Source organism: Drosophila biarmipes, chromosome 2L (genome assembly GCF_025231255.1).
Source record: "Drosophila biarmipes strain raj3 chromosome 2L, RU_DBia_V1.1, whole genome shotgun sequence".
Classification (NCBI taxonomy): Eukaryota; Metazoa; Arthropoda; class Insecta; order Diptera; family Drosophilidae; genus Drosophila; species Drosophila biarmipes.
In genome coordinates this window covers 11,050,351-11,068,585 of record NC_066612.1, presented here as the reverse complement: position 1 = coordinate 11,068,585, position 18,235 = coordinate 11,050,351, and the positions used below count along the sequence as shown (strand labels likewise).

The following is an 18,235-nucleotide window of genomic DNA, read 5'->3' as shown; positions in this document are numbered from 1 at the left end:
AAAGCTTACAATTATTTTCAGTCAGTTTTGAAGAATTTGTGCAGACTTTGTAAGCCAAAGAAAAGAAATAAACATTTTTGTCGTTAAATAACTCGAAATAAAAATTAACAATAAAGTTTAATTGCTTTCTCTGTATTGTTTTATATTATATTATTATTATATTAAATAAGATTTTTATTTTATTTGATTGGACTTCTACAGTTTTTTTTGTCCTAAAAAATTAGGCATCAATAACAATAAAAACTTGATTTAAATGTTAAATATTTAAATTTAACAAATTCAATTGTTTCTATTTTAACACGAGTGCAATTTAGTACATGTTTTTGCCTTGAGGCATTTTCTTCAATGAAGCTAAAAATACAAAACTTTCAAGAAAATCCAGTTCACCAGGAAATGGCTTTTTCTACCACTACCCAAGGGAAAACAGGATGTGCGTGAACGTACGCAGGCAGCCAAAAAGGTGCACCTAGCCCATGCGTTTGGCGAACTACACTGCGTATGCGTAATATGTGTTCGCCTGTCGAGGGAGCCCTTCTGCCATCGTTTTGCCTGCCGCTTGGGTAATTGGGCGCGTAATTGTGTTTGCCTTTTCACATTTAGCCAGGCCCGAAAAGGTCACTTCTGGTGTGTGTGTCCTGCGGCGATGCTGCACTGCATGAGCAGGCCGAGCGGGCTCACCCAATTAAAATGTCGCTCAAAACTTTCGGCCCAATGTCACTGCTGGCCTGTTAATTGAGTTTCTGCCACTGCCGCCAACGCGGAATGAATTATGAGCAACTTATAATGAAGACGGCTCAAGTTGAGCGCAGCAGCAAGTTTGACAACTCGACAATGTGCCAAAGTCCATAATGACTGGCTGTCCTTGGGGCGTTCAAGGCCAGCCGCCGGCATTCGCAGCCTTTTAAGTGATTGACTTGGCCCGGAGCACGGCCCTTATTTATTTTTGAGTGTCTGCCCCCAGATGTCGAGGCTCGATAAGCGTCGGCGTGGCATGCCACACACCTGTCGGGATATGTCAGGATATGCGAGGCGATGTGAGGATGTGTCAGGATATGTTCCATGCGTGACAGTTCAAGGCGCGGCTTAGGGCGAAATATTAGCTCCTCTCATCGAATATTCATGGCGAGCCCCACTTTTAATGGACGAAAAACAGTTTAATTCCCACAAGTTATTTATTATCGCGATTAAAGCCATCCACCAATGTGCCGGAAATCGGATTTATTTCCGCTTTATAAGTTTAAATTGGACGTTGTCGGAAATTGTGAATGATACGGAAGACTCGGCAGATTTTTAGTATCACATTTTCGGTGAAACAAATTGGATACCAATTTTTTCATGAAGCTAATCCTTAATCCAAACAGTGCTATATGTGCAAGGGACAAATTTGTATTTAATTTTTATTTAAACATTTTGTTTTTATATTTACATTTTTTGTTTACGAATTAGGGTTTTTTCTTAAAACGTGAAAAGCCCGAAGTTATGCCACTAAGATAGGACAGAGTTTGGTGTGACTCCCAGATTATTTTGTCTTCAATGACTAATAGAAACTGCCTCTATGAACGTGCAAACACTTGAAAGTAACCGCTCAAAAGTTTTCAATGCGGAACACAAAAAATATATAAACACTTCTTATCGACGGCCACAAATTCACCAACAGCGAACATGAGCGAGCCATTAACATTATGACATTTGGGCATAAATAAATTCCGCAAGAAAGCCAGAACCTAAGGTATTATAAAACCTTATCGTTAAAGGAAAGTGTCTTGGAAACTAAGATGAATGTCGATTTAAATTTAAATGTATTTAAATGATTCATATTCTGGATTGATAGCGATGGTGTTAGATTAGATATTTATTGGCATTAAAATATTTATTTTAAAGGAAAATAATAATGCGTCCTTTGGCCAACCTACTTCACCATGGTGTTGAACCTTGCGACCCCTCAATAATGGTACCTTAATCTTAAAGGTGATAATCGTCGAGTGATTGCCTCTTGCCATCTCTAATTCGATAAAGGCGCCTCACATGGCTGCCATGTCAACGGGGCTCTCGGCGGCGATAAAGGCCGTGATAAGGAACTAGTCTGCGGCCCGAACCAATTGGCCAGATAAGGCGGCTGGCTGGCAGGGAGCCCAAACAGCTGTGATTTAGTCACCGCCCGAGCCTCGTCGTGTCCACACATCCACGTCGCATTTCTCGCCTTTCGCCGCGAAACCCAAACACTCATAAAGCCAAATAATCAAAAATAATAAATGCCAAGAAGCGGCCAAGTGAAGTGTACCCGATATGTTAAGCTATTTGCCGGTAGTGTGGCTTTTTCTTGCCCTCTCGCTGGTGAGGCACCATGGTGCCCTGGGCCAGATCATTCCCCTGCCCACCTTTTGTGTGGGCCATAGCCCGGAGTGCAGCTGTGCCGCCGAGGCCAACGTGGTGCGGTTCCACTGTCCGGATGAGTACGCCATGCTCCTGGAGGTCTCCGAGCCGGGTGCCTCGCTGTACATGAGCTACTACGCCGTAGGCGAGACTTTGCACTGGCTGCCGCGCTTCAATATGAGCGACCTGGTGAAGATCGAGTTCGATGCCTACAGCTTCTGGCCGGAGTCATTCCTGGGCGATCTGCTAAAGACCATAGGTGTGCAGAACGTGAAGGCCATTGTCTTTCGCGACCGCACCTCGGAGACGGTGGTTACCCGGGATGTGCTCAACACGACTGATGGCTATATGGAATCATCACCGCGGGGCAACATAACATCCTGGCACTTTGGCTCCGTGCCTGGCCTGAAGAAGTTCAAGTTCTACAGCAATGTGGATGAGTTGCAGGAGTCGATTTTCCATGGTTTTGATAGCCTAAGGGATCTGTTGCTCAATGTGAATGTGACGATTCTGCCGGGCAAAATGCTGTCTACGGTCAATGGAACCCTGAAAACCCTGACCATCGAGAGTCCGGGCATGGTCTCCTTTGGCAATCCCCTGCTCCGAGAGCTCCAGCAATTGCAGAATCTGAGCCTGGTCCTGTTGGATCCATTCCGTACCCGCAACAAGCAACTGCAACCTCACTTTTTTGGAGCCATGACCAACCTGATTGATGTGCGACTGGCATCCTACACGAGCAGTGTAAACCGGACCACGTTCAAGGGCACCAGCAAGCTGCAGCTGATCAAGATGAACGGAAATAACGATCTCAGCGAGCTGCCTGCCGAGATCTTCCTGGATCAGGGGAACCTCTTGACCCTCGATCTCTCCTGCAATGCCATCACCACCCTCCATGACGATGTCTTCAAAGGCCTGGGCAACCTAACCCTTCTGGATCTGTCCAAAAATAGAATGACTGATTTATCGAGGTGGGTAATAGCCGGGTGAGAGGAGGGGGCTCCGTTGTTGTTTTCGCCACTTGCTTGTGCTGATTAATAGATGGCCCACCTAGCGATAGAACCTGCGCCCCAAAGTAATTAATCGATTTCCACCGAACGGAGCAGACTTCTCGGCCTTATCGCTGTGGTTGCGGCTGCTGCTCTTCCCTATCAGCTCTTCGGCACGGGCGATAGCTCAACGAGCGTTCCATGTCTCCCCTGACAGCCAAGTGGGGTTATCGGGTCCTATCAGTCAGATACTAATTGCGGAATTATTATTGTAAACATTTAGGCGCCAAAAAGTATGCCAAATACCTCTAATTGATCGATTCTAGTCCGATAAGGTAATCTTAATCATTCTGACTCTCGCAAAGCTCATTATGGTGGCCTATTCCCACGCTTTCTAATTTACTTCTTTTTTCACAAAATATACGTTGTCTATTTGCAATCTCACTGCCTTCCGATAAGATGTGGTAGAAGAACAACAGATTGTAAATATTAATTATAAGCCTTAGAACCACTGATATAGTCAAATAACAAAATGTGTAGAAAACTACAACTATATTACATTTAACAAATTTTTATATTAGACATTCTTTTACTATAATAACTTTCCTTTTTTTTGGTAGACCTCATTTGTAGTTTTAGAAATGTTAAACACAATTTCATCTGATAAATATAAACAAACATATTATAATAAAATTTATAGAAAAAGGTGATCTTTAATCATTTTTTTTATTTATAGGAATAATTGGAATAATAATAATTGGCGTAGTTGAAATTTCTGGTTCTCGTTAGACTTTTGTATTTATATTCTTATTATTAAAAAAATGTATTAGGTTACTATAAATAAGTTTTATAGCATTCTCATAGAATCACTGTAAATGTACAGCATTAGAAAACTAGTTCTGAGGTGGTAGATGACGATAGCACCACTCCCTGGTCGAACATAATCTAATCCTTCTGAGATCTCCTCCATCCTGCAGCACCATTTTCGCCCCGCTGACCTCGCTGACAGTTCTGCGCCTGAGCCAGAACTCCCTGACCGCCATGTCGCCGAGTGTGTTCCAGGATGTGGTCAGTCTCAACTACATCGAGATGGTGAACACCCAGTTCTACGGGGCCACGCTCCTGATGAGCTACGAGGCGGTAGTCTGCACCAACGAAGAGACCTGTCAGTACAAATCGGCAGATTGGCAGTGCGATTATCGCTGCATCTGCTGGGTCCAGCGGGCGATCGGCAGCCTGATTGTGGATTGCCGGGGGACCAATCTGGGGGAGCTGCCTGACTTGCCACACACTACACTGGTGAGCACGGTCCTCAAGGTGGGCAACAACAGCCTCACCCAACTGCCCAACGCCGGAGATCACAGGGGTTATGCCAATGTGAGCGAGCTCTTCCTGGCGAACAACAACCTGACCACCCTGGGCTCAGGTGACCAACTGCCCCAGAATCTGACCCACTTGGATGTGAGAAGCAATCTGATTCAGTCCGTAAGCGAGGAGTTCGTGGAGTACCTTCAGCAGGCGAACAATACAATGACGCTATCGCTCTCGGGCAACCCCATATCCTGTGATTGTGACGCCCTGTCACTCCTGTTCTTTGTGCGGACCAATCCGCAGCGTGTCCAGGACATCGGGGAGGTGATGTGCACCAAGCAGAAGAAGTCCCTGCAGCAGATGGAGACCTTCGAGCTGTGCCCCTCGTATGTCCTGCTCATCAGCTGCGTGGTCGGCGGCCTGGTGATCATCATCTGCCTGCTCACCGTCTTCTACCTGATGTTCCAGCAGGAGCTGAAGATCTGGCTGTACAACAACAACCTGTGCCTGTGGTGGGTCTCCGAGGAGGAGTTGGACAAGGACAAGACCTACGACGCCTTCATTTCGTACTCGCACAAGGACGAGGAGCTGATCAGCAAGCTGTTGCCCAAGCTGGAGAGCGGTCCGCATCCGTTCCGGATATGTTTGCACGATCGCGACTGGCTGGTGGGCGACTGTATACCCGAGCAGATCGTCCGCACTGTGGACGACTCGAAGAGAGTGATCATTGTGCTGTCGCAGCACTTCATCGACTCGGTGTGGGCCCGCATGGAGTTCCGCATTGCCTACCAGGCCACGTTGCAGGACAGGCGCAAGCGGATCATCATCATCCTGTACCGGGAGCTGGAGCACATGAACGGCATCGATAGCGAACTGCGGGCCTACCTCAAGCTGAACACCTACCTCAAGTGGGGCGATCCGCTCTTCTGGAGCAAGTTGTGCTATGCCATGCCGCACAACCGAAGGGTTTTGAAGGGCCAAAAGAAGCATGCCGGTCCCCTCATCTGAGGCGTCCCTATAATATAGATTCTAAAGTATACTCACTTGCTTGGGCCTTAAAAAATATACAAAATAACTGAAGCCACATGCGTTACAAAAAGAAGATATTTATTCATTTAGGTTATAAATTTATTTTTAAAGTCATGATATTTTCTTAGCTTAAGTAATTTAATCTAATAAATTAGTTCACATTCGGATGAATAAAAGATTTTTATTCGAATTTTCCACAGATGTTATTTTCAGAAAATAAGTTTACAAGTAATATTTACAATAAATTTCAATAAATTAGATAAAATTTAATATTGAAAATATAAAAATACACTTTCCTTACATATATTTTATTTATTTACCCAACAAACTAAATATTAAATCATAAAATATTCAACTGTCTCAATTCCATTTTGTATTTATCTTTATCGGATTACAAACGATTGTATAGTATATCTGTTAAACAGCAACTGTAATTAACACGCCAATTAGCGTTAATATCTGCAACATGTTATCAAAGATACAAACGCTCGATTGCCATAAATCAATTGCCTTAATTAAACTGATTAAAGCTGAAACAAGTTGCTTCGATTGATTTTGTGACACCCATTAGTGCAAGCACAATTAAATTTCATTAAAATGTGACAGTACATACATTTGAATTAAAGGAAAATTCCACTTAAGATAAATGAATAACACAGATTTTATTTCTGAGATAAAAATGAATTTTTATATCCCTGAGATATTTCTTGTTAAACATAATTTATGAGTCCACAGAAAAAAATGTAAAGAATATCAAATTAATCACTTTTAAAGAAGCTTTTGGTCCCCTAAATTTTTAATATACCAGAGGGACCAACAAAGTGGACTCTGTTTAAGCCCTGGCCCAAACATCCCAGCTGGCTTAGGCTTTTGACGAGCTGGTCCTTGGGTGTCCTCTCCTTTGTTCCCCTCAATGTTTTGTGCCTGGATTGTGTCATATTTCGCACGAGATTTTAATTAAATTTTATGTTTCGAAACATACAATTTCCTGCTGTGATGCACGGTGCCATTTAGGCCTTAAATGTTTCCAAGCACCGGATGTGTGCCTAAGTGAAAATTAGTTGCTGCTCTTTCGCATGACTAAAAATTAGGTCTTTCAATGCTCTGGCAGTTGTTATCCTGCATTAATGTCGGCAAACATCACCACATCATAAGTATGGACACACAGAGGCAATGTTATTTGCAATATAAACGGACTAAAAGCGCTTTCCGTTCGATAAACTGGCTTAAATATTTATTCAGCCACATGTTTGTCTGAGCCCTCATCGCCTTTCCGCAGACCGCTTCAAACTCTAATTATCCACTTCAGTAATTGCGCTGGCCTTCATTGTTCGGTTCAGTTTGAGGACTGGAACCCGTACCCCGAGAATGTATCAGTCTAGGCCCAAAGTGGCGGGCCAGGCCAATTTTCAGCCAGAAATAAGTGAAAATATATGTAATAATAAAAGGGCCAAGCGAAGGCATTTGGCCAAGTTTCTCTCTTTACAGAGTCAGCCCTTTTTTTTGGCCCCACGATTGCGTGGCCTTTGGACCACCCACCGCAGACCACCCACAGACCACCCTTGATGTGGGAGGTGGGCTACGATGGCCTGGGGTTTTCTGCGGAACGTCTTTGAAGATTCATTGCCAGCCCGCTGGCCAACACTTTGTGGGCGAGGCGCGCAAAAGAGCGGGGTCAAATGGCAAAGGGCGTGGAAGGAAGGCCAGTTAGGAGCAATTCTTTAAACATTTTGGGCGCCAAACTAAAAATAATAAATGTGTATGCCCTTAGAAAAGGGTATAATAACATCGATCGGCAGTTTAATATAATCAGGAAAGAATTTTCGATCCCATAAAGTGGTTATCAATGTATTATTATACATAAAAATTTATAAAATGTGCGAAATCTATAATATACCATCTTTGTGTTTACCCCTACAAAGAGGAATTACGACTTTGGTTGGTAGTAATTAACAGAGTAAATGATAATGTTTATATCACTATCACCATTATAAAGAACTACATCTTTAATCACTGTTTAAAACGTGTACCAAAATCTATAAACTCCTGAGTGATTTAACCATTTAAAAGTATTTTACGTATAACTTGATCATATACAAAAGTTAGTAATAGGAATATTTCTGTTTTAACTAGCTTAGATATTGAATGCATATGTTTTTTCAATTTAGGAACGTACCTAAATATATTTTGCTTTCTTTTGAACAGAATTGTATTTAAAATTCTTCCCGGAAGGTTTAACAAAAGCTGTGTTCTTAAAAGGACAGATCCATTCAATAACTGCTGGCTTCGATAAATTACTTTATTGCAGCCAACTGAATGCTAGAAATTCAATCTCCTTGCAATTTTTCCATGTAATTCGTTTTGTGTGCGGTATCCAGTTTGATTTCAATTGGAGCATTTTCAGTTCTTTCTTTCGCAGCCAGTGTTGAATTATATTTCGCTTTGCCCCTGTGTCCCCTTATAAGTTCTGTAAGTAATGACATTTGATTGCTGCCCCAACACTTTGCAGCTGCCATCGAATAATCATCTGGGCTCATTTTTCATAAGCCCACAGTCAGCGCTGAAGTCCGAGTGCGATGTTCGGGGTGTGAGTAGTTATCACAAACATCTGTTTGCCAGTGCTTTTCATTTATCATAACTTTTGCGAAGGAAACTGTAATATAACCGGCTGAAAGTTCCTGATGCTGCCCGTTCCCAGGACTTCTGGCTACGTGATCCTAAGACCAATAGTTTTTGCACTTCCTATCCTAGCTGGCTGAAATTCAAAGGAGGATTCCCCGGCGTTGAACTACTTAGTAGCCATAAAGTAGGGATGTGTGGCCCACAAGGGGTTAAGGCAGTCTCTGTGTGTGCGTGAGTGTTTGTCTGTGTTAACGGGTGTGGATGCCATCAATGGATTTCTGGCCTGGCGCCACCAGCAATTCGAATCGAAAGCGGATGCAGAATGCAAAATTGTGGCTGGCTGTGAGTCAGCTTTCGAGGGTTCCATTGACGATGTCTCCAGCCATTTGAGCACACAAATCATTGCAAGTGCATATAGCGCTTATATTTCGTATAGTGTTGGCTGATACTTGCCCACACTCATAAACATAATATATGGCTTTTATTACATTGAATTTTATTGCCTTTCACTGGCGGCTTTTGTTTCTCGTATGAATTGTAGCTTTATAAAGCTTGCACATCAAAGAAACAGACTATATTACTAGGTGGAATTTAAATTATAACAATAAATTGTAACCTGAACTCAGAAAGCGTCATTCTTGAAGCCCCCATTTAACTCCAAGGACTCTCCAACTGCAGGCTTTTGTTTCAAATATAATCAAGGTGTCCAATCAGCCTCCTTTTGGAATTAACCTACATGAAACTTAATGGAATTCGAGTGATCATGCTTGTTAAGCCGCAGTACTTTATTGTAATTCTTTATATAAACTGCAGAATTGGTAATAAATTAAAACCGAGAAGTACTTGGTTCGGGATTATTACCCAATAATGAGCTCCTAAATATACGTTAAATTCTCATTTAAATCTCTCGCATCCTTTCGGTAGACGAACGTTACATTGTGCTTTTTTAAATGTAATAAAACTCGTAAAACTTTCGGCACTTTCGAGTGTGGTGTGTGGCAGCAACCTCGTTGCGGTTGTGTCCTGTAATTAGTGGAAGTTTTATTGCATACTTTCGTGCCATGTGGCCCGGCCAGGAAATGCATTTCGATGTCCGACACAAGGAGGTCATTAACAAGTGCAGAGTTGGTCCGGGTGCGGTTTCCTTCTTTGGTTTTCTCTGTCTTTTCCACATGTTGTATTGGCAGGAAATCACACTATTGCCATAAGATATAAACGGCCTGCAAAAAAGCCATGAGGAAACATTTAAGATTGCATTTCCTTATGTCATTCATGACCCGAATCAAATGTAGCCACAAGCACAAAACCAATTCAGATTAAAGATGATAATGAAATATTTATATTGAATAATTTTTATCACGCTGGCTATGCAGTTTAATACATATTAGCCATCAAGATTAGGATAAAGAAGATTTAGCAAGCTCTTCCAGTTTAGATTAAATTGCTAATGCCGTTCAGAACTCAAAAGCCTTTCAGATTAAGATAAAAACGATTGTAAAGCATTTTGTTTATTAGTGTAGTAGATAAAAAGTTGTTTTTAGGCGTATACGTAATATTTTCAAGAAGAAAATCTTCTCAAATAATACGAATTTAATTAGGAAATCAAATATTCATACCTAATTTATTCCAGTGACCCGTTTACTTGCTTTTCCACAAAAACGACCCTAACAAATCGAGGGGTTCACGTAGGCGATTACCTGCATATTTTCAAGAATAAAAACTCCTTAAAAGTAGTTGTTTTAAATAGAAAATCAAATGTTCCCTCTAAATTGATTTCATGTCCTTTAGCCCTTCGCCTGCTTACCCCTGGTATTGGATTTTCCCTCATTGCCTGGCAACCAGCGCACTTATCTTTGATTGCGTGCAATTTACGCTGGGCCAATTGTTCATATTTTTTGGTTTCTGGCGCGTGGCTTAGTTTCTGACCTTCCCCAGTGGCCCGCTGGGCCAGAGGCGCGGTTGATAAATGACCACCTCGAAGGGGGCCCACGGAAACCCGCGAAAAACTACAGAAGGCGGTAAATCATGAATGCAGGCCACTGCTGATGCCTGCACTTCCTCAGCTCCACAACCGCCGACTGCTGTCAGATGGCATAAATCCGCACATTTCTCTGCCTCCGAATGGGGCTGCTAAACCGCTGGCTCCCCTGCTCAATGGCCGAAAATCAATCGCGCTCGGCATTAATCAAAAACCCATTTATCAGCAAGTGTGCAGGCCTTTCTCTCGGAGGTTTATTAGCTGCCAGCTGGCCACGGCCGGTGATTAGTTGAGCGTTAACCCCGGGTCAGCACAGTTCCCTCGGAGGACTCCCAAAAAAAAAACACGGAAAAATCGCCGAAAAGTGCAACCGAGCCGAGCGAGAGTGCAAATTGCAATGAATATTTCACGCGAAAGGGGACTTGATGGGGATAAATTTCGCTGGCTTGTTGGGCGAATTGGCGGACCGGGCCGGGGCCATTAATAACGCCCAGCAGGTGACAACTGCCGGCTGTTCTATCGTCAAATCCATTAGTGTTCCACTTTGTCCAACTAAAGTGAAAAGGTGCCAGCACCCCTCAACTGCCCACAAACGCTGGGGAAACCCGGCTATCCACCACTTCCAATTGATGTTCGGCACACAATGGGAATCCGGACATAATTAAAGGCCCGACCACGCCATATTCTTCATAAATAATATACGACCTGCATGTGAGGCGCTCTCGAGGAAATGACTAAGTTTGGAGCTGCCAGCGAGCTTCTGCCAGAATTCAAAGCCAGTTCCGGGTCAAGTGGATCAGCAGCTACTTGTGCATCGTCCTCGAGTGCAAATTGGATTACCACCCGTCAAACGCCAAAAGAGGGACAAGAGCCAATGCCTGACGGGATGCTAACGCTCAGTGCGCGGGGTCTTTTGGTATGTTGCCTCAGATTTGTTGAAAAACACATAAGTTCCCCTCTACTTTCAACTTGCGGTGATGTTACTTTGTCAAAAGTAATGCAGTACTCTTTATTCTAACAAGGTCTTGCAAAAACGTACATAGAAATTCGAAAAGTGAGCCAAAAAGATGAGCTTGTTTTTATGAAAAGCTGTCTACCGTATTTTGTGCGGTTTTTTTTAAATGTCTCTCTAACGCATTAAATAGAGCGAATTTTTAGGCAAGGATTAAAATGGAACGCTCTACATTACAAAACTAAATTATATCTATTTTTAACTTAAATGGATAAGGGCAAAATTACTGAACAAATAATAACAAGCGAATTCCTAATATACAAATCTCAAATCAGTGAGTCTGAATATTTCACGAATCCCTTTGCGATGAAATGAAAACAATTTACATTTGCATTATGATAGAAAAGTTTAATGAACGTCAATATTGTATAGTATGGTGGATGTAGATATTTCTTTGGACTGTCTGCTTATGCTAAACGAAAATAGGAAATCGTGCTGCCATGGGTCAAACGAACCTTGCTCCCGGCAGTGTGTCGACTAGTCGGCGCGAAGGTGCTGCGTGCGCTTGGCGCGCCCCTTTCCGAGCTTTTTGGACCTCAGCTTGGCCATGTGCGACATGACCAAGTAGCTGCCCGGCAGGATCAGCAGCAGGAGGTATATTTTTAGAAAGAGAACCATGTCGAAAGTGATGTTCCATGGGTTGGGCATCTCCACGGTAAACCGTTTCGTCTCATCGATGTAGGGAATATTGCGTAGTACGATGATGCCCTCGCACAGGATGCCCATGGGGTAAAGCGGTATCCAGATAGTGTATCTCAGCCAAGTGAGCAGGCCCACTTCCCGGCCGAGCAATTGAGCCAAGTAGAAGGGATATCTAGTGGGGTAAAGTTCGTTTGATAAGGTCCATTCACATGCCGATAGAGAGGCTAAACACTCACCGCACCAACTCGACCAGAGACCAGACTACGAACACATAGAACACCACGGGTTTGGCGTGCATGCGTGGCTCCATGTCGATCATAAGGAACAGAATAAAGTTGCGTCCGGACACCTGGAAGAAGGGCACCATCGCACTGCCCTTGGTGTAGCCGAACATGGGGTGCATCACCTCCAGATATTGCAGCAGTTGGATGAACTTGAATGCGTTGCCCACATTGGCGAAGGTTTTCGCAATGCTATCGGGGCCATCGCGGTAGTATAGCACTCCCATTACGACCATTATGTATAGGTAGCCCACGAACATGGCCAGGTTGTACAAGATCATGTACACCTTCTTGGTTTTCTCTGTAAGATAAACAGGGAGGACGATTACCTTGTGAATTATATATGCCTGGGGGTTTTTCTCCCTATAATTGCCTCTTAAATTGAGAAAAAGGGCGGTCATGTCAAAACTTGGATGGTCGCTTAGAAACAGGTTAAGCCAAAACATTAAATGACAGTGTAATAAAAATATATTAAAGTTTTGAATTTTTCCCAACTATTGTAAGCCTAGTTTCATAAAGAATTATTTGAGGACAACCTTTAAAAAAGGTTTTCCTCCTAAACTGCCTTCTTCAAAACAAAACTTAACCAGATTGTGTCCATAGAAACTAGTTGACAGGCATTCTTACCCTTGATGTAGCCCAGCTCGCGCTTCTGGAGCTCGGCGTACTCCTTCTCGTAGTCCTGGCGCACATCGCGCGGCTTCTCCTCCAGCTCGGCGTCGTCCTCGGTGCGCCAGCGGTCGAAGTCGACCTTCAGCCAGTGGGGCTTCTGGGGAGTGGCCACCAGGCGGGGCCACCACTCCGGCTCCATTTTCCGGATCTGCAGCTCGATCTTGTTGTCGCTGACCACGAAGGTGGCGTTCTCATCGTTGATCTTGGCGTAGAACTGCAGCTCGAACTTGTAGGCATTCACGCCTCGAGCTCCATGGCCGTTGGCACTGAAGTTCACCGAAACCGGCGAAAAGTCCGCGATGGCGCCCTGTGAAAATTTTCAGTTATCAATATTATTGATTTTTCACAGCGTGAGTCTGACCCTTTGAAGTGCAAGCCCACTTACCTTGGCATCCTTGAGGTCGACTTTCAGTAACAACGTCTGCTTGGTCTGCGACCAGTAGACCAGTGGGCTGAGGTTGGCCATTTCATTTAATCTTATCAAAAAAGTATAAACATCTCCAACCGAAAATGAATACGACCTTTGGAGTGGCAGTTTCCGGTCCTGGGAAATTTACTTATAATACCATTATTTAAATATACCAAAAATGTGGTCACGCTAATATGTTGGGAGGGTGCCATGGCTATGTAAGCGAGGACACCCTCCCTATATTTGACGGTATATTTTGATATATAACGAAAATAATACCAAAACGTACCACCCTGTAAAATACCGGGATCTTGTCCTCGCTAAATTAGCCGTGACAGCCATAACCGGTTAGAAAAGCCGCTTGTGACATAGCGGGTACACACATCTATTTTGCTCCATCTCTAAATGCCAAATGGATTTTTGTTGCCAGGTAACGGAATTTCGAATTTAAAAAATACGCTTCGGTTTGCCCAACTTCAGCTTCGTACACGTCTTTTAAAAAGGAATAGGAGGAACGAAGAGCTTTACTTTAAATAACATGATCGTCGAAACGTAACTAAGATATGATAAAAAATTGAGTTATAAGAAGGGATAACGATATTTTTTACAATTTTAAAACTTTTTCATAAATTATTTATCTGCCCGTTAAAGTAGGTTTTGAATCCACGAAAAGTTAGAGCTCAAAACCCACAATTACTATAAAATGCGGTCAATGAAAAGGCCAAACTTAAAATTTATTTAAATATGAAAAAAAATGTACATATTACTATGATTAAATAGTTCCTATAAACTGCAAATCACCATAAGAATATGCCGTAAATATCCAATGCGGAATTTGATGAACTTTTTGTTGGCTATTCCTCTTTGGTGCGCTTTTTGGGTCAGTTTGATTTATGGGCCGCCACCGCAAAAGTCGGAAGTTGTCAGACAACAGGGCAAAAACAAAGCAAAATAAACAAAAAAGAAACCCCCTGAACAGTCGAGGACCTCCGTTGGGTGTGTGTACTTCGGGGGATTTGGGTATATCCCTGTTATACGGCCAGACAAGGCAGTGTTCCTGTTGTCCTCTTAGCTTCCTTCCTTCCTTTCGTATTTGTTGGGTGTGGAAGGCGTTGCTAAAACAAGAGGCGACAACTTGTCAGGCTGGTTTTGCCGTCGGATTTTCTATTTACGAACAATAAACCGCAGTAACTGGTGCCACAACAATGGTGATGGAGCATACGTGAGCTAGGGCTTAGGAATCGAAATTACATTTTTTAAATCTCTCTTGCAGCCATCGCCAGCACGAACCCATATCATTTTGCACACAGGCATAGGCGCAGAATCGGGCGGCGCTAAAAATGCTGCGCTTTCTCAAGAACCGCTAGACGCGGCGTCTGCCCAGGCACCTCTATTGTACCGCCCATCTATCAATCTATGTGTATATGCTTAGCTGTATCTCTAACCGTATCTGTATCTTCGTGTCAAGGTAAGTCTATCTGTAAGCCATATATTGCAGTATCCGAACATCGCTAGTGTTGCAAAGTTCTCAGGCACCTCGACGAAAGCTACTTTAATTCTATAGAAATTCTATTGTATTGATTTGGCCCTGGGTTTTTCAATTATTAAGAATGCCACTCTGTGGTCGGCGGAAACGCACAACGACCCTTGATGGCACTGACCCGAAAATATCCCATGCTTAATTATGCATGCTCGGCCTGCATGGGAAGGTCAACCTTCTTAATAAACAGATGTTTCAGTCAGTCCATCGTGGCGTATACGTGCTGCGAACCGGCGCACTTAAGCGCCTAATCACCGCTAATGACATCGCTATATGCTTACCTAAATGACATGTAGAGCTTGTATGTAACGACCATACATCATGATAAATAGGAATGCGGCTGCTGACATTTTCCCCAATTTATTTTGTTTTGTTTGTTGTCCATTGGCGCCCAAACAAAACGCAGCCAATGGTTAAGGTCAGGCCAGACGAATGTCGAGTGAACAGGAGCCGAAGGACGTCAAGTTATGACTGAGTGTTTGTGGGCGGCAAAGGAGTCGGAATGGGAATCGGAATAGGAGTAGGGGTCCATTGAGAGCGGCGTGCGTGTTCGTATATGTTCAAATTAGAGATTCGACAAGAAGACAAGTCATAAAGGAAGGCAACCACAAATACACTGCTATAGAAGCAGGCATATTGCATACGTTTCAGTCCTTACCAATTTAATTTTTGATAAATTTCAAAAAAGGAAAAAATTCCGCTAAATTTGATTATTCAATTATAAAATTAATTATTTACACATTGAATAATAAAGTAACTGTTTTATTTTTCAACATAAAATTTAGGTTTATATTTTTCATTACGGGTATAAAAATCATACAAAAAATGTAATATTAATTTTTCCTCAATGGTTAAACTACATGCCAACAAGTCTAGCCAGATCCCGGGTGATTTGGTTTTTGGGAATCTTTGGCTTGATCGGCTGCTTGGTGATGAGCACTTCGGTGGTGGCCAAAAGGGAGGCGATTCCGGCGGCATCCGCCATGGCGGCTTTTAAAACCTTCGTGGGATCAACAATTCCTCGGGCCACAAGATCGCCGAACTTTCCGGTGGCGGCATCAAATCCAAAGTTTCCGCTGCCATCTAGGACTCGACGAAGAACCTCGTTGGGATTCACTCCAGCATTGGCGGCGATTGTGTAGCAGGGCAGGCGTAGGGCATCCCGCACAATCTCTCTGCCTACCTGGTGCTCTTTAACCTCGGCGGGCGGCAATCTGTCCAGAGCTGGAATACACCGCAGGTAGGCTGTGCCGCCTCCGGGAACAACGCCATCGCTGATGGCCACACGCACTGCGTGCAGGGCGTCATTGAAGCGATCCTTCCGCTCGCTAAGCTCCAGGTCACTGGTTCCGCCCACATAGATGGTGGCCAGCTGGCCTTGCAATCTCCCCAGCCGTGTATTCAGCCGGTCAATTTCCTCCTCGGTGTAAGCCTCATCGATCAGCTCACGGATGTGCTGAATCCGGGACTGCACCTGCTCTTCGTTCACCTTGATCGGGGTCAAAAGGTGGGTTTCCTTGGCATCCACCACAGCGGCTACCACCTCGCCCAGGTCCCCCTCACTGAGATCGGCCAGCCAAGAGGCATCCTCCAGCAAATGGGCACCCATGGCCAGCGCTAGATCCTGCATCTCCAGGCGCTGCTCATCACCAAAGCCAGGAGCCTTCACTGCACAGACCTGAACTCTTCCCTCCAGGTGATTGAGCACCAGGATCTTTAGCAACTCGCTGGCAAAATCTTTGGCTATAATCAGAAGAGGTTGTTCCCTCAGCCGGGCCAGCTCCAAGGCGGGCAGGATCTGTTCGACCTGATCAATTTTGGCCAGGGTGAGCAGCAGCAAGCAGTTGCCTAGTTCCAGGCGGCTGTCCCTGCCACACTTCGTGGCAAGGAAGGGCGAACAGTAGCCACAGGGCAGGGTAATGCCTTCCTGAAACTTAACCTCATCGTTGGGACCATGGGACTCCTTAACCAAGATGACACCAGTTTCTCCCAGTTCCAGAATGGTATCGCCAATCAGCTCCGCCAGACGTTCGTCTCCATTCAGGGCTATCTTAGCCACGGCCTCCACTTGGCCTATTGTATCCACCGATTGGGACATCTCTCCCAAAGCTTCACAGACTGTTCGCGATCCCTCGAGAATACCTTCCCGCAGGAGCTGAACGTTCAGCTGACCCTGGCGGAGCACATGCATCCCCTGGCAGGCCATTCCTCGGGCCAGGATCGTGGCCGTGGTAGTGCCATCGCCCACGTCGTTGTTGGTGTTATTAGTGGCTTGGCGGAGCAGCTGGGCGCCCATATTCAGACGCCGATCCTTCAGCTGTACATTGCTGGCCACCGTGATGCCATCCTTGGTGATCCGCGGCGATATCAGCAGCTGCTCGATAAGCACGTTCCTGCCCTTCGGGCCCAGAGTGGTGGCCACCGCGTTGGCCAGGACGTTCACGCCCTGCAGGAGCAGGCTGCGCGCCTCCACGCCAAAGCGAACGTCCATGGCGAAGAAGCGCACGCTGGCGTCACCACTCCGGCCCAATTTGTTCAGCATTCTGATCCTTACGTAGTTTTGTCTTTAATTTTGAGGGGTTCTAATTTCCAAATTTGTAAAATTGGGTGAATTTCTATTTTTACTACCCTTCGATCGGTAAGCTAAGAAACATGACAACATTTAAAAAGTTGTGTAATTTTATTTAAAAAAAACGATACACAATATTTTTATTTATTTAATTTCTTTTATTTTAGTTTAGTACCAAAAAAATTTGAGTCACATAGCAAACTTTGTATTTAATTTAAAATAATGTATCTTTCTAAGTTATTTCCTTAAGTTTAAATAAATGATACAATTTTTTTAAGAAGAACAAAACCTGTTTAACAAGAATATAGTCTCTTTTGTTGTTAGTTGCTTATATTATAATTTTAAACGAAATTCATAGAGCATTGAAAAGTCGCTTGTGGCACGGCTCGCCACTTTATTATGTTCCAACTTGTTTTCCGTTTCGTCATTTTATTTTAACAACAAATATTACATTTGCGCCATGTTTCCTGCTTGTTTTTCGGCTTTCGTTTATTAAATGTGGCGCGCACGTGTTGGTAAACGAACGCACACAGGCGAGCGGCAGTCACACATACGTACGCTCACAGACGCGGACAGTCGACGGTCGCCACACCAACACACAGGCGCACTCGTCGGCACACAGACACACTCGGCAGACAATGTGATTCCGCCATTAATATTAACGTTAAAGGAGCAACAACAAAACGCTCATCAAACATGCGGCGTTTAGTACGTAAACACACACACACACACACGCACACTGGCTTACAAAAGGGACAAATAGCTGGCGGAGTGTGTGTGAGAGTGAGTGAGAGCGCTGTCGGCCATTTCC

At 44.0% G+C, this 18,235-nt stretch overlaps 3 protein-coding genes across 3 annotated transcripts; 1 reads left to right on the top strand and 2 right to left on the bottom strand.

Moving 5' to 3' along the window:
• The first annotated feature begins 2,170 nt into the window (after positions 1 to 2,170).
• LOC108032515 (protein toll) lies at positions 2,171 to 5,988 on the top strand. The gene is made up of 2 exons (XM_017106349.3): positions 2,171 to 3,341; positions 4,337 to 5,988. The coding sequence occupies exons 1-2, from the start codon at positions 2,287 to 2,289 to the stop codon at positions 5,676 to 5,678; spliced, it is 2,397 nt and encodes a 798-aa protein (XP_016961838.1). The 5' UTR covers positions 2,171 to 2,286; the 3' UTR covers positions 5,679 to 5,988.
• A 5,650-nt stretch (positions 5,989 to 11,638) lies between these two features.
• On the bottom strand, positions 11,639 to 13,445 carry LOC108032517 (very-long-chain (3R)-3-hydroxyacyl-CoA dehydratase 3). Its single transcript, XM_017106352.3, has 4 exons — positions 13,292 to 13,445; positions 12,862 to 13,213; positions 12,190 to 12,535; positions 11,639 to 12,125 (listed from the first exon to the last, which is right to left on the bottom strand). The coding sequence occupies exons 1-4, from the start codon at positions 13,370 to 13,372 to the stop codon at positions 11,789 to 11,791; spliced, it is 1,116 nt and encodes a 371-aa protein (XP_016961841.1). The 5' UTR covers positions 13,373 to 13,445; the 3' UTR covers positions 11,639 to 11,788.
• A 2,156-nt stretch (positions 13,446 to 15,601) lies between these two features.
• Positions 15,602 to 17,504, bottom strand: LOC108032516 (heat shock protein 60A). The gene has a single exon (XM_017106351.3). It carries the CDS (start codon positions 17,395 to 17,397, stop codon positions 15,712 to 15,714), a length of 1,686 nt encoding a protein of 561 aa, XP_016961840.1. The 5' UTR covers positions 17,398 to 17,504; the 3' UTR covers positions 15,602 to 15,711.
• Between the last annotated feature and the right edge of the window lie 731 nt (positions 17,505 to 18,235).